Genomic DNA, 15,129 nt, shown 5'->3' with positions numbered 1-15,129 from the left:
CTCTGGAAGGGGCACTGACCCAGCCACCAGGTGAACCTTCACCTAAGCCTCAGCTAGTGCCCTGAATCTCTTCACGATCATTCGGTAAAATGATTACAATTGCACTTTGCACCAGATAAACAACACAGGACTCCGGTCCTCCAGAACTCCCAGCCTATGGGGACACAGAGAAAGCCAGTTCTAGAATACCATATGGTAGACTGACAAATGCTTTGAGAACATAGGATAGAAGAGATTAGTGTCAGCCAGGGAAATCTGGGAAGGCTTTTGAGGAGGTGGCAGCTATCCTGGACATTTACAGTTGTACAGGACTTGGGCCACTAGCTATCTAGAAGGCAGCCACCCATCTCAGCAGAGGGAGTCTTCGGGATAAAGACCAAAAGGAAGGTGTGCAATGTAGATCTCTGATTGGGGAGTAAGAGAATAGGAAGCATGGGTGGAAAAGCAGGTAGGATCAGACTGGGGGACGCTAGGGATGCTGTTTCAACTCTCAAGTTTAAGGGTGGGGAGTCCCTAAAGGTTTCTGAGCAGAAGAATGCTGTAAAAGGAGCAGCGGGCTGAGACCTGAGACCATAGCACCACTGCCACCACTGCCCCAGACTGGGGAGAGAAGATGGCAGCCAGTCAGGCTTCCAAAGGGAGGCTTTTTAATGTGCGGGATGTGCTGAGTTCAAGGGTGGGAGAATCGTTTATTTCTCTGCTGGTAAAGAGGCGTGAGGTCTGACCCATTTCAGCTCCACGAAGCAAATACCCTCCAGTACAAACACCTGGCTTCCCACCTTGATTCGCATCAAGAATGGCAGATAGATAGATAGAATGGCAGACCAGACGGCGGTTCTGGTTCTGCGTCTTGTACAAGCCATTTGCCCCAGTTTCCCCATCTCTAAAGGGTGGGCATGGAGGGTGGATGGAGATGAGCTCTCTAGAGTTTCCCCTAGCTCTTTCTAGAGTCCAGGACTTCGGGATGGGAAAGAGGTGCACCACCCGGCCTGCCTGGGCCCCCAGCTGTGGAGCACTACGCCTCCAAGCCGGCGCCTCGACGACGGGAGCCACTTTTGGCGCCTCTCCGCGCCCGCCTGCGGCACAGAAAGCACGGCACCCACCCAAGGCGGGGCGTGAGGGCAGAGGAGCAGGCCAGGTGTGGGGCGCGCGCCGGCCAAAGGCAGGGGCTCCTCGGCTTGCCAAGGACCCGTCCCGCGGCCGCCCAGGACTCCCGCCCCAAATCCAGGACATTCCAAATGGCGGGGTTTGGACTCCCACGCCACAGGACCGTGACTCTCCGCGAGGACTCGGCGCCTGGGGCGGGAGGGCGTTGGGCGGTGCTTCTCCAGGGGCGTGACCAAGGCATACGGTGGCTCCGCCCGGGGCGTGGCGAGGGCAGCTCTCTCGCCCGCCGGCGCGGTGGCTGAGGGGATTACGTAATGACGCAAGAGGAGGAGCTGCGGGAACAGACGGTACTCTGGGATTACGTAAGGAAACGAAAAAGGGGGCGGGGAACTCCGCGGTAGTGGGCGGGATGGAAGGCGGAGCTGCAGTCGGAACTGGGCAGGGCTCTGAGCGAAGGCGGGAGGCGGAGCCAGGGGATAGGAAGAGCTGCGCGCCTGGTAGCTGTTCCCGGGCATGCTCCGCTGGGCCCGCGCCTGGAGGCTCCCCCTTAGGGGGCTCGGCCCCTCCAGTCTCAGCGCCCCCAGGGTGCCCCTCGCACCCAGCAGCAGTGGCCGAAGCGGCACCGAGAGGAGGTCAGTCAAGGGCGCCATGTGGGTGGCCGTCCACCGCTCCTCCTCGTTCAGTTCGGCTCCGCCTCCTCCGTTTACCCCCGCCCCCCAGGCCGCTCCCCTAAACCCCTTCCCGAGCCAGCTTAGACCCCTCCTCCATCCTTGCTCCTCCCTCCAGGTCGGTGCTGCTTTCCTACAGACTTCTGGACGGAGAGGAGGCCCGCCCGGCCCTCGTGTTTCTGCACGGGCTCTTCGGCTCCAAAACCAACTTCAACTCCATCGCTAAGGCCCTGGCCCAGCAGACTGGCCGGAGGGTGAGCTTCCGGGAGAGGCGGGGTCCCCGGGAGGTGGGACCTGGCTGGGCGGGGCTAAGGAGATGGCCAAGGCGGGCCCCGCTTTTCCGCCCTCACTACTGGACACCGGCGAGGAGTGGCCGGTCTCTCTAAGCAGAAATGAAGAGGTTGACCTTCTAAGGATGCAGGCCACATGGCACACCGTGGCCCTATGTGGACCCATTCATTCCGTCGTGCCTGCATCCATCCAGTCCTTCATTCGTGTTAATAGATCTTCAAGCTAGGCTCGCTGTCCAGTGCCTAAGTGCCAACACCTCCCTGGTAAGGGGACCAGCCCTGTTTGTTCACCAGGGTTGATGGGGCTTACCACCTTTTACAGCAGCCCATCCTTCTGTGCTCCACCTGTTTTCCACTTCGATATCTTTCCCCAGGCTCCCTACCCGCCCCCACCCCCCCTCAGCCTTCAGGAATGCCGTGCCTTCTCTATGCCCTGAATGTGGATGCCAGCTCTTCCCACCCTCACTCCGCTCCGCAGGTGCTAACAGTGGATGCTCGGAACCATGGTGACAGCCCCCACAGCCCAGACATGAGCTATGAGGCCATGAGCCAAGACGTGCAGGATCTCCTGACCCAGCTGGGCCTAGTGCCCTGTGTCCTCGTTGGCCACAGCATGGGAGGCAGGACAGCCATGCTGCTGGCACTCCAGAGGGTGAGCTGTCCCTATACAGGGCTTCTTCCCATCCAATGTAGACCATGAGCGCCCAGCAGGCGACCTGGGACTCAACTGAGCCTTGGACGGCCAAATTCAGGATCTGGCAACTATGCCTGAGACCCACTGTGTCTGCCCTAAGGCTGGTCCCAAGTTTGGTTCTTTCACCCAGCCAGAGCTGGTGGAACGCCTGATTGCTGTGGACATCAGCCCAGTGGAGACCACATCCAACTCAGACTTCCCATCCTACATGGCAGCCATGAGGGCTGTAGACGTCCCAGATGACATGTCCCGCTCCTCTGCCCGAAAACTGGCCGATCAGCAGCTCAGCACTGTTATCCAAGTAATGTACCCATGTCCCGGCTGGTGTTGTGGGCTGGGACCTGTCCAGGGAAGAGTGGCAGCCCCAGGCCTCACACGGAGGTTCCCCCGCCCCCCACACCCAACTACTGGACCCCTACAGGACCCGGCCGTGCGTCAGTTCCTGCTCACCAACCTGGTGGAGGTGGATGGGCGCTTCGTCTGGAGGGTGAACTTGGAAGCATTGGCCCAGCACGTGGACAAGATCTTGGCTTTCCCACCACGACAAGAATCTTACCCTGGGCCAACCCTCTTCCTCCTGGGTGGAAACTCTCAATATGTGCAGTAAGCCAGACTGGGTGGCGGGAGGGGCATGCCCCACTTACCCAGGCCCCAGCCTGGGGATCCTGCCTTGGGGAGGGCTTCGGTGCGGGCAGGGGGGTGCCTGAGAGTTCACAAATAGCACTGGCATGTGTGTTCATGTAGCTCTCTCCTCCCTGCTTTGCCTCCACTTCTCTCTCCCCCCCATCTGGGTGGCCTCCTCTTCGACGGACAGTCCCAGCCACCATTCTGAGATCAGGCGGCTCTTCCCTCAAGCCCAGATGCAGACTGTGCCCAATGCTGGCCACTGGATCCATGCTGACTGCCCGCAGGACTTCATGGCTGCCATCCGAGGCTTCCTAGCCTAAGAGTTGCTGGCAAGACGAGGCAGGAAGCCCCAGGCTTCAAGGCCCTGCAGCCTGTTCCATGTTTCCGCACAAAAGGACTCAGGCACTGAGAGAGCATGAGGGTGCAAAGGGTCAGACCTCAAGTTTTAATGAATAAAGACACTGCTCCCAAGCCCCCGGGCTGAGCTCTGTCACCGCCAGCGTCCCCACTGACCCAGGAGGAATCGGACCCAGGGAGCCCTGGCAGTTCTGGGGGTCACCGGGGCTCCCTGAGGGCCCCTGGACTCTCTCTGCAGCTGACTCTCGACCTGCTGTCTCACCAGTAGCCGCATGTCCTCCTGGGGGGCAGGAGAGCAGGTTCAGGGCCGACCCTGTGCCTGTTCCCCATGCCTCCCAGGCCCGGCTGGCATTCCCACCCTACCTCCCAGGCTTCCACCTCCTGCCTCAGCCTCAGTTTCTCCTCCAGGACCTCCAGCAGCTGGGCCTCCACAGCTCGCAACTTGGCTTTGCAGGTGTCCAGCTCAGCCTCCACTGCCTGCTTCCTGCAGGCGGCAGGGAGAACAGCTTGAGCTTGAACCCTACAGATCTGCTTCTGGGCCCTGAGGGTGGGCAAGTGTGGCCACAGCCCCTGCCTGTGAGGAGGCGAGTATGTATGTGGCTTTCCTTCCAGGAATGCCTGACTTCTCACACCCTCTCCTCTAGCAGGACAGAGCCCTGAGGGCGAGCCACACACTGCCCCCCCCCCCCTCCCCGCCGCAAGCATCTGCCTCTCACTTGGCAATGGCTTCATCCCGCTCCTGGAGGACTTGGTCCAGCGAAGGCTCTGTCTGGGTGTCCCCCAGTGCTACAGCGACTCACGATTCTGGGCTCTGTTGTAGAGTGACAGAGAAGGGAGCAGGGATCTGGAGCTTGTCTGGATGAGGTGTCCCACCCTGGACCCTTCTGCCCTTGCCTGGGCTCTGATGCCAGTGTCAGGAGGTGAGGGGTCTGGAAAGTTTCGTTCCCGCCCCCCAGTACCCATCTCATGGACCTCTGAAAGTCGAGCAGGGGGACCGTGCCACGCTGAGGGGGTGGCAGGTGTGGCCTCTGTCTGGCACAGGGCTAAACAGGGGACAGGGTGTTTGGACCCTCAAGGAAGAAAGAAGTTCTCACCCATTGCATAGGAAAGAGACAAGGTGGGTTCAGAAGGACACTTACCCCTCTAGGGCCCCAGACAGAGAGGGTGGCCTGGTAACTGGGACTCTTGTCAGTGGGGTGGGGCACGCGGACAACATGGCCCTTTGCCCTCCCTTCCGGGCTAGGCACTCCCAGTCAGGCCCCGCCCCCTGCTGGCAGGCCCTGGCCTCCCCGCCTGGATCCTGGAACCCTCCCACCAGGCCCAGACCTTCCTCGGCCCCTTCCCGCAGTCACACATGTCCCTCACCCCAAGGGGGCGCTCAAACCACGTCTGAGGGACAGACAGCCAGGACGGCTTCAATGCTGACAGGCACAGGTACCCCAGGCCCCCATCCTGAAAGGTTGGCATCTTGATCCTTTGAATGGCATCTATAACCACCTATAACCCATCTTAGCTCCGCAGAAAACAGGAGGAAAAATGTTTAACCATTCCTGGCAGGGTCCTAACATCTTTGGATGTCCATACTTCCTGGCAATAATATTGCTCGCTGTTCCTCTGGTATATTCCCAACATTCTAATCCCAGAGTGCGGTGGGGTCCGCTGTGCTGGAGTTATCCAGGCAGCCCCCGCCTCCCTCCGTGCCCTCATCGAGCACACAAGTGACATCAAACGTGAGAGAGAGTGTTCCCCATTGAGAAGCCTCTTCAGCAAGGTCATGTCTAGGGGATTAGATCCTCAACTCTGTCCTGCATAATAAATATTTTCTCCAGGGGGCACCTGGGTGGCTCAGCCGGTTAAGCGTCAGCCTTTTGATTTCGGCTCAGGTCAGGATCTCAGTTCATGGGTTCAAGCCCCACATCACTTCCTCTCCCTCCCGCTCAAGCACGCACGTGCTCTCTCTCTCAAAATAAACAAACTTTAATTAATTTTAAAAAATTAAATGTATTTCCTCCAGGAACCCCCCTGCAGACATGATTCCTGGTTGTTCATGAGTGCGACTGAGTCAGGTGCACCTCCAACAGCCAGACCAACAATTTCTTTGGTTGAGTCCCAGGTGGAGAAGTGGGGTTCAGATGTACTCCCAAATACACCCTTTTTGTTGAGGAGATTGGTTCAGTGTGTTTTGAGAGGTTGGTCTGTGTGCCATGATCCGGACAGGACCCAGAGACCTGGTCTCAGGAACCTCCAAGGCCAGCAGAGATGAAGCATAGATATAATCAGAAAAGAGTGTCAGGGGGTCCAGGAACAGTGGGAGCACAAAGGAGGTCACAGGAAGTTCTGCAGAAGCTTCTTCAAAATGAATCCTGCAGGCCGGCAGGAGTCAACCAGAAGAAAGGCATTTCTTTTAACTTTTTATTTGGAAACAATTTCAAAACTGCCCTTCAGTGTCCAAAAAAAAAAAAAAAAAAAAATCCTTTTAGGGTAAAAAAAAAAAAAATCTAATAGGGTATCAAACATTGTACCTAGTCGTCACATCTCTCTGGTCACCCTCGGTCTAAAACGATTTGCAGCCTTTCTTTGAATGTCATGGCCTTGACATTTTGAAGATTTCAGAGAAGTTATTTTATAGACTGTCCCTCAATACGGGTTTGTCCGTGCCTTCCTTATGATTAGACCACTGTTATCATTATGGGGCAGAGATATCACAGAAAGGATGCTGTGTTTTCATGAATCCAATATCATTTGGAACCATGATTGGTGGGATCAATGATGATCACTTGACCATGATTAATAAGCACTGGGGCAGGGAGGTAGTTTGAGATTATGACACATCCTTTCCTTTACCCCACTTTCAGCCATTGGGTTCGGCACCCACCGATGTTTCTTGCCCGAATTAATTATTACTACAATGATCTGCAAATGGTGATTTTCTTTTCTTCCTTTTTTTTTTTTTTTTAAGATTTCTTGGGGTGCCTGGGTGGCTTAGTGGGTTAAGCGTCCCACTTTGGCTCAGGTCATGATCTCACGGTTCAGGAGTTCCAGCCCCACGTCGGGCTCTGTGCCGACAGCTCAGAGCCTGGAGCCTGCTTCAGATTCTGTGTCTCCCTCTCTCTCTCCGCTCCTTCCCTGCTTGTGCTCTGTCTCTCTCTCAAAAATAAACATTAAAAAAAAATCAAGAATAACTTTAGTCCACAACGATCATTTTCCCACTCTTGTGGTTTGTGAACATTGATTCAAACTCTTCGCTTGCCTCTCTGCGTCTCTCTGTCACATCACGTGTCCATCCTGAGCATCTCCTCTGAGTTCCCTAACACGGTTTTCTCGAACCTATCATCCTCACTTGTGCTTGGAAATACAGAGCTTTTTGAATGCACGAATGACACTTGCTGCAAACATTATTCCAAATTGTGAGGGTGGTTTTTTCATCCGAGTGATAGGTTAATATTTGAGATCTCCTTATGGTAGCACAGGATAATAGAAAACAGCAATTTGCAGGGGGCCTGGGTGGCTCAGGGGGTTAAGTGTCTCACTCTCAATTTCGGCTCAGGCCATCATCTCACAGTTCGTGCAGCGAAGCCCCGTGTCAGGCTCTGTGCTGTCAGTGTGGATGGAGCCTGTTCCGGATTATGTCTCTCCCTCTCTCTCTGCCCCTCCCCTGCTCGCGTGTACACGCCGTCTCTCTCAAAAATAAATAAACGTTAAAAAAATAAGTGAATAAAAAAATTAAAATAGCAGTTTCCGGGGCCTTCTTGTTCTCTTGCCCTGCTTTTCTTTTTCTCCACAGCGCTCCTTACCATGCGGTGTACCCATTCACCTGCTTATTGTCCGTCTGCCTTCACTAGAATGTGAGCTCCGTGAGGTCAGGGAGTTTTGTCTGTCTTCCTATTTTATGTCCACCCCCTGGAAACATGCCTAGAACATAGTAGGTGCCCAGTAAGTATTTGTGGAATGAATGAATAAAGGAGTAACTATAAAGCTCTTAGACGCTTTTGGTAGCCCAGGGGCAGCCAGGAGCCATGCACGAGAATGGCATTGGAGTTGAGGGTTGGGGAGGTAGCCCCACAGGAGCCAAGCCCACAGGAGAAGAGCATCCAAGTCCAGGGAAGCCCAGTTGTTTAGGGGGATTAGCTGCACACAGGGACACTGGCCAGATTTTGAAGTGTATTGAAGACAATTGGAGAAAGGAGGTAAAATATGGAAGCTAGGATGAGCCTATGCCTGTGGCCTGGAATTTAGGTCTAAGGGTAAACTTTTTCTTTTTAAAGTTTATTCATTTTGAGAGAGACAGAGACAGCATGGGTGAGGGAGGGGCAGAGAGAGAGGGAGATCAGAATCTGAAGCAGCTGTCAGCACGGAGCCCGACGCCATGAACCACAAGATCATGACCTGAGCCGAAGTATGACGCTTAACCGACTGAGCCACCCAAGCGCCCCAAGAAATCTTAGAAAGAAAGAAAGAAAGAGAGAGAGAGAGAGAGAGAGAGAGAAAGGAAGGAAGAAAAGAAAAAGAAAAGAAAAGAAAGGAAAAGAAAAGAAAATCACCATTTGCAGATCATTGTAGTAATAACTAACTCGGGCAAGAAACATCGGTGGGTGCCGAACCCAATGGCTGAAAGTGGGGTAAAGGAAAGGATGTGTCATAATCTCAAAGTACCTCCCTGCCCCAGCCCCATTTAAGTTATTCTTAAAAATACGTGATTTAAGGGGCACCTGTGTGGCTCAGTCGGTTGAGTATCTGACTCTTGATTTCAGCTCAGGTCAGGATTCCAGGGTCATGAGACGGAGCCCCACGTCAGGCTCATACATAGCGAGCCCCTCTCCCCACTCACACATACTCTCTCTCTCTCTCAAATAAATAAAAATGAAAAAAAAAGCATAATCCTTAAAAAATATATGTGTGATTTGGGGGTGCTTGGGTGGCTCAGTCAGTTGAGCATCTGATTCTTGATTACAACTCAGGTCGTGATCTCACCGTTTATGGGATGGAGCCCCCATTGGGCTCTGTGATGACAGTGTGGAGGTTGCTTGGGATTCTCTCTCTCCCTCTCCTTCTGCCCCTCCTTCGCTCATGCTCTCTCTCTCTCAAAATAAATACGTAAACTTTAAAAAAAATTTTTTTTAAATATGTGATTTTAAGATAGTTACACTTTAAATATTTTTGCTAAGTATAACCAGGAAGTCATTTATTTCATATGCATCCCCTAAATGTTTAAACTAGAATATTGGGCCAAAGTTCTTTTAAATATTCTCTTTGGGAAAAGGAGGGAACAACCTTATATTCAGGCATATAATGAATCCCATCGCAAAGCCCTACCTCAAATCACACGCTGAGCAGTGGGACCCATTCCCCAGCTGCCCATCACCCAATCTCCCTCCTCCCCTGCCTGCTTCCCCAGGAGGGCTGAGCTCAGGGCTTGGGGCTGAGCTGGAAAATGGTCGACGGTGGGCTGGGGTGCTGGAGGATGGAAATGGGAAGGAGACTGCCAGCTGGCCAGGGGGGCTGGGCTGTATGGTCAAAACAGCTGGTATCTAAAGGGCTGACAAGCCATATCACCCAAACTTTGTGATCTTGTTTGGGCTTACCTCCCTGAGCCTCATCGTCCTCATCTGCAAAATGGAATAAATGGAGGACCTCTCTGATAGGGTCACAGTAAAGGTTGAATAAGGTACCTTGAACAATGGCCAATGCTTGCACCGTAATGGGCCAGGGCCAGGGCCAGATTTCCCAGGAAAAGAGAGAGAGTAAGTCTGCCATTAAGCGAAAGAAAAGCAACAAAGGGAGAACATCAACAACAAAACAACAACAACAACAACAACAACAACAACACGTTCCCTATGCTCCCTCCAGGTCAGCTGCCCCTTCCTGCTCTGCACCTGTCATGGGCTCTGCCCCAGGGACGGTTCTGCTTCTGAATTCTACACCAGCGGCCTCCTCATCCCCCTCCAGCCCCTGCACTTCCACATTATTGTCTTGTCACTTTCAAAGTGTCTCTCCCACCAGCCCGAGAGCTTCTGGAGGACAGGTGGTGACTGTCATCACCCCAACCTGGGCACACAGGTGCTCAAGCCGCGATGGTGGCAGTAAAGCAGCACCAGCCTTGCCCAGCAGGTGGCAGCAGTTCCCAATCACAGGGATCTGGTGGGCAAGGGGCCCAACCCCACCCTGCCCAGCCTGTGGGATGGAAACTCCAAACTGCCCCCAGGGGTTTGGGGAACCCCCAAATGCCCAGCCTTTCCCTCGGTGCTCCTTTATAGGAACACCGCTCATTCAAGCGTGCAAACATGTATCACTCATTCCACAAACACACTTTTGGTGCCAGCCTCCAGGAGTCCACAAGAATGTGAACTGGTTCCTTCCCCTTATATGTCCCCATCTAATGAAGGAACAGACACCTGACACAGACCATAGCCACACACAGGGCAATAAGTGCTACGATCAGGATAAATACAGGTCTTTGGGGGACCACACAGGAGCCCAGCCCTCATTCCTGGGCAGTCAGGACAAATTCTTAGAGAAGGTGATATCTAGGAGGGAAAGAGTGAAAGTCAAGGGCCAGGTGCATGGGGAGGAGGAAGGAAAAAAGGAGGAGAGTGTCCCAGGCCTGGGGAACTAAGCGAAGTGCAAAGTTCTGAGTGGAGCGTGCCCAGTGGGCATCGTGACTTCATCAAGGGAAGGTGGCCTCCAACAGGTGACACAGGGGTGGACTACAAAGAAAATAGAAATCTATATCGGGGTATCAGGATTCTTCCCCCAAGGGCAATAGAGAAACTCACTGCCCTGAACAAGTAGGGTGCAGAATGCCACAGGGATGCTTCTTTGGCTAAAGTGGAAAAGGGCTTTGCACGCGTTGGTCTGGACTGAATGCCCATCGATTATCCATCCACATTAAGGAATGGGGTGGGAGTGATGTGTTATGGGGACTGCCTGGTTCCCACGGGGAATAAGCCCTGCTCTCACTATCCCTGTCCTTGGCCCAGAATGCCTCTCCCCCATTCTCCACCTGACCACCTCCTACTCATCCTGTTAAGCCCCAATTCAAATGCCCCACGTCTGGGAAGTTGTCCCTGACCCCAGGGAGTTGGCTGCTCTGGGGACCCATGGCATCTTGTGCAGCAGTTTCTATTTTAGCCCCTGCCATGTTTCTGGCTCCCCTGTCTCTGCCCATCCCTCACCTGTCAGGGAACATTCCAGTTCCAAATTCAGCTCCTGTTTCTTATTCCACAGACACGCACAGACACACGGAGGCACACCCTCCCTGGACTGTGTCCCACATCTCCACCCCAAGCCAGCCGACTCCTGCCTCCTTAGTCTCCAGCTGGTGTTCCACATGGACTCTTCATCGACTATCTGCATGTGTCCCCGGATGTTGGAGTGGGCACCTCAAATGCTTACACATGTCTGGTCTGAACCCCCACCCCACCTCGCCCCCTGGATCCGCTCCTCCTCCAGGAGCCAGTTCTGCTCTCATCTGCACGAGCTCAGTCATCAGCACCTGTTGCTTCTCGTTCATAATACCTCTCATGGTTTTAATGTTTTTTAAAAAAATATTTTATTTTTTAAAGCAATCTCTACATCCAGCGTGGGGCTCGAACTCACAACCCCGAGATCAAGAGTCACATGCTCTACCGACTGAGCCAGCCAGGTGCCCCTGATTGTTTTAGTGTTTTACAAAAAATACATTCTTTTCATAATTGAAATAAAGTATAGTTACATGAAATAAGTCTCTTGAAGGGGCGCCTGGGTGGCTCAGTTGGTTGAGCGTCCGACTGTTAATTTCAGCTCAGGTCATGGGATCGAGCCCCGAGTCTGACTCTGTGCTGTCATCGCAAAGCCTGCTTGGGATTCTCTCTCTCCTTCTCTCTCTGCCCCTTCCTGCGCTCGCGTGCAAGCACCCTCTCTCTCTAAAAAAACAAACAAACAAACAAAACTTTAAAAACTTAAAAGAAATAACTCTCTTGGGGCCCCTGGGTGGCTCAGTCGGTTAAGTTTCTGACTTCAGCTCAGGTTATGATCTCACAATTTGTGGGTTCGAGCCCCACATTGGGCTCTCTGCTGTCAGTGCGGAGCTTGCTTCGGATCCTCTGTCTCCCTCTCTCTCTGCCCCTCCCCCACTTGCGCTCTCCTCCTCTCTCTCAAAAATAAATAAACATTAAAAAAAAAATAAGTCTCTTGAATGCCTTTGACTCCTCTCCAGGCCAACAGGCCCTGCTGTTGTTCAGACGGTCAAGGTCTCTCCTAGACACCACTTCCAGCCGTCTTCCATGCTCCTACAAGCTCTGCCCATGCGTCAAGAACGCTCTCAGCTCGGACTTCTCCCAGGAAATCCGGATCACGTGGGCAGTGGCCCATTTGTCCTCCTCGTGGGGGTGTCCAATGGGCAACTCAAAATTAACAGATCCAAACCCCAACTCCTGATTTAGCCCCGCCCCCAACCTACCCCTCCTCCATTTCTTTCCCCACCTTTACAAGAGGTCACACCAGGGGTGCCTGGGTGGCTTAGTCGGTTAAGCGTCTGACTTCAGCCCGGGTCACGATCTCACGGTCCGTGAGTTCGAGCCCCGCGTCGGGCTCTGGGCTGATGGCTCAGAGCCTGGAGCCTGCTTCCGATTCTGTGTCTCCCTCTCTCTCTGCCCCTCCCCGGTTCATGCTGTGTCTCTCTCTGTCTCAAAAATAAATAAACGTTAAAAAAATTTAAAAAAAAATAAAATAAATTTAAAAAAAAGAGGTCACACCATCTTTCCAGGTGTTCGGGTCAAAAACCTTGACTCCAGTCATCCTGGATCCCTCTCTCTCTCTCCATAGGCTCTACCCTTAAAATATATGCAGAATAAGACCACTTGTCACCCCCGTCACCCGGATACCTTTGGCCCAGCCACCTACATGACTGCGATCACTTCCTAAATGACGTCCCTGCTTCCTCTCCAAACCCCTTCACAGTCTACAGGCACAGACTTAGGATGGTTCAGTTTATGATTTTTCGACTCTCCGATGGTGTGAAAGTGATATGCGTTCAGTGGAAACCATACTTCAGATTTCGAATTTGGATCTTTTCCCAGGCTGGCGATTTGAGGCGCGATCCTCTCTCGTGATGCTGGGTCCTGGCAGCCACGGCACCCCGCCAGCCACGCAATCAGGAGGGTGAACAACTTATGCACAGACAACCTTCCTGTGCCCAGACAGCTATTCTGCTTCTCACTGTCTGTACAGCATTCAGTAGATCCCCTGACACAGTCAACACTTTATTATAAAATAGGCTTCGCGTTAGATTTGCCCAACTGCCGGCTCGTGTAAGTGTTCTGAGCGCGTTTAAGGTCGGCCAGGCTAAGCTATGATGTTCGGTAGGTTAGGTATATTACATGCATTTTTCCACTTACAGTATTTTTGATTTACAACGGGTTTATTGTGACGTTACTACACTAAGTCGAGGAAGATGGGTATTTTCCACCCAGCAAACGGAGCAATTCTGTTAAAGCCAGAGACGGATCGTGGCTCTCCTCATGTCCCTTATCTGCTCCTGTGGCTCCCGTCCGGGTCAGAGTAAAAGCCACAGGAAGTGGTCACTTACAAGCCTCCTCCTCTTGACTTCTCTGACTTCTCCTCCTCTGAGATCTTCCTCCAGGCATCCACACCTCCTTACTATTTCTCTGACATGCTGGGCATGCTCCGTGCTCATGGTCATTACACTGGACCCTCTTCCCAGAATGCTCTTCCCCCAGAGACCTATATGGCTCACTCCCGCCCCTCCTTCAGATATTTTCTCAAATGCCACCTTCTCCGCAAGGCCGTCCTTGACCATCAAATTTAAAATTGGAAACCGAGAGTGCCTGGCCGGCTCAGTTGGCGGAGTGTGCAACTCTTGATCTCAGGGTTGTGAGTTTGAGCCCCACGTTGGGTATGGAGGTTACATAAAAATAAAATAAATAAAATAGGGGTCCCTGGGTGCCTCAGTCCATTAAGCGTTTGACCCTTGGTTTCAGCTCAGGTCATGGTCTCACGGTTTGCGGAACTGAGCCACGTGTCGGCCTCGGCACTGACAGCATGGAGCCTGCTTGGGATTCTCTCTTCCTCTCTCTCTGCCCCTGCCCTGCTCTCTCTCTCTCTCTCTCCCTCTCAAAATAAATAAACATTAAAAATAAAGAAATACATGGATCGATCGATAAAATTGGAAACTCACCTCAAACCCAGCACCCCCTCCCCCTACTTCCCTATTTTGTCTTCTCCGCGGTACATTATCGCCACCATGGATGTTACTGGCTTGTTTCTCATCTCTTTCCTTTCCTAGACAAGGACTGCCTGAGGGCAAGGATTTTGTCTGTTTTGTTTTCTGCCATGTCTCCAAGATCTAGCACAGTCAGTCCATAGTAGATGTTCAGTTAATTTTGATTAACGGAGTGAAAGTCAGACCCTTGATCGCCTCTCTCTTGTCTGCACAATAAAGTTCAACATTCAAGGCCTCCCTCACTGGCCTCACCTCTTACTCATGCACACCCTCTCACCTGAGAGCCAAAGCAGGCTCCTCGCGTTCTCCAAACACTCCCCAGCCTCACCCCAGTGTCTCTGGACACACTCCTTCTGTCCTGAATGCCTGCACCTCTCCCTGCAACAATCCTACTCCTCCAACACCCAGCTCCAATGTCACTGCCTCTGGGAAGCCACCCTGGGTCCCTCACATACTGAAACCATTGTCTGTCTCTCCCACTACATTACATCTTAAGTGCAAAGCAGTGGCTGGAGCATGGCATCCTGGGTAATGTTTGATAAATGAATCAACGATTAAATGAGCGTAAGACTGATATCCGAAAGGCAGAGTTTAAGGTGAAGGGCACACATCCATTCTTTATTCATTTTTCATGCTGCCATTTGATTTTTTTTTTAATGTTTATTTCTTTTTAAGAGAGAGAGAGACAGAGCGCAAGCAGGGGAGGGGAAGACAGAGAGAGGGAGACACAGAATTTGAAGTAGGCTCCACGCTCTGAACTGTCAGCACAGAGCTTGACGTGGAGCTCGAACTCACAAACCGTGAGATCGTGACCTGAGCCGAAGTCCGATGCTTAACCGACTGAGCCACCCAGGTGCCCCTTTCCTGCTGCCGTTTAAAATGCACCTCAGTAAGTGATGCTTAGCGTGACACTGGGGCTCTCTGAGGACATAAGCTGTGTCTCCCCCTCCTGCCCTCTCTCCACACGGCCAGACACTGGGCTCTGGGGGTGCACCCACGACCCAGTCCACCGGTTCACCCAGCACACAGGAAAGCACTCTGGACCAGGAGCCAGGTAGTGCCTTCGCTGCCCCTGGTTCCCTGTAACCCTGGGCAAGTGCCTGTAGCAGGTGAGTCCTGTTGAATGGGGGGGGGGGCACCACCAATGCTTGCTCTGTGGGGCGCCCA

The 15,129-nt window shown here is 53.0% G+C and overlaps 1 protein-coding gene and 1 long non-coding RNA gene across 2 annotated transcripts; one reads left to right on the top strand and one right to left on the bottom strand.

Annotated features, from left to right (window-relative positions):
• The first annotated feature begins 1,529 nt into the window (after positions 1–1,529).
• On the top strand, positions 1,530–3,857 carry ABHD11 (abhydrolase domain containing 11). Its single transcript, XM_060649188.3, has 6 exons — positions 1,530–1,739; positions 1,894–2,029; positions 2,544–2,717; positions 2,890–3,060; positions 3,181–3,362; positions 3,574–3,857. The coding sequence occupies exons 1-6, from the start codon at positions 1,621–1,623 to the stop codon at positions 3,704–3,706; spliced, it is 915 nt and encodes a 304-aa protein (XP_060505171.1). The 5' UTR covers positions 1,530–1,620; the 3' UTR covers positions 3,707–3,857.
• On the bottom strand, positions 3,803–4,982 carry LOC132689438 (uncharacterized). The gene is made up of 4 exons (XR_009615011.1): positions 4,883–4,982; positions 4,460–4,554; positions 4,107–4,227; positions 3,803–4,023 (listed from the first exon to the last, which is right to left on the bottom strand). It is a non-coding gene; the product is annotated as an uncharacterized LOC132689438 (long non-coding RNA).
• Between the last annotated feature and the right edge of the window lie 10,147 nt (positions 4,983–15,129).

The sequence above is a fragment of the Panthera onca genome, chromosome E3 (genome assembly GCF_046562875.1).
Source record: "Panthera onca isolate mPanOnc1 chromosome E3, mPanOnc1 haplotype 2, whole genome shotgun sequence".
Lineage (NCBI taxonomy): Eukaryota > Metazoa > Chordata > Mammalia > Carnivora > Felidae > Panthera > Panthera onca.
Note: the sequence above shows the minus strand (reverse complement) of the source record. Positions and strands in the feature narration are given on the sequence as shown.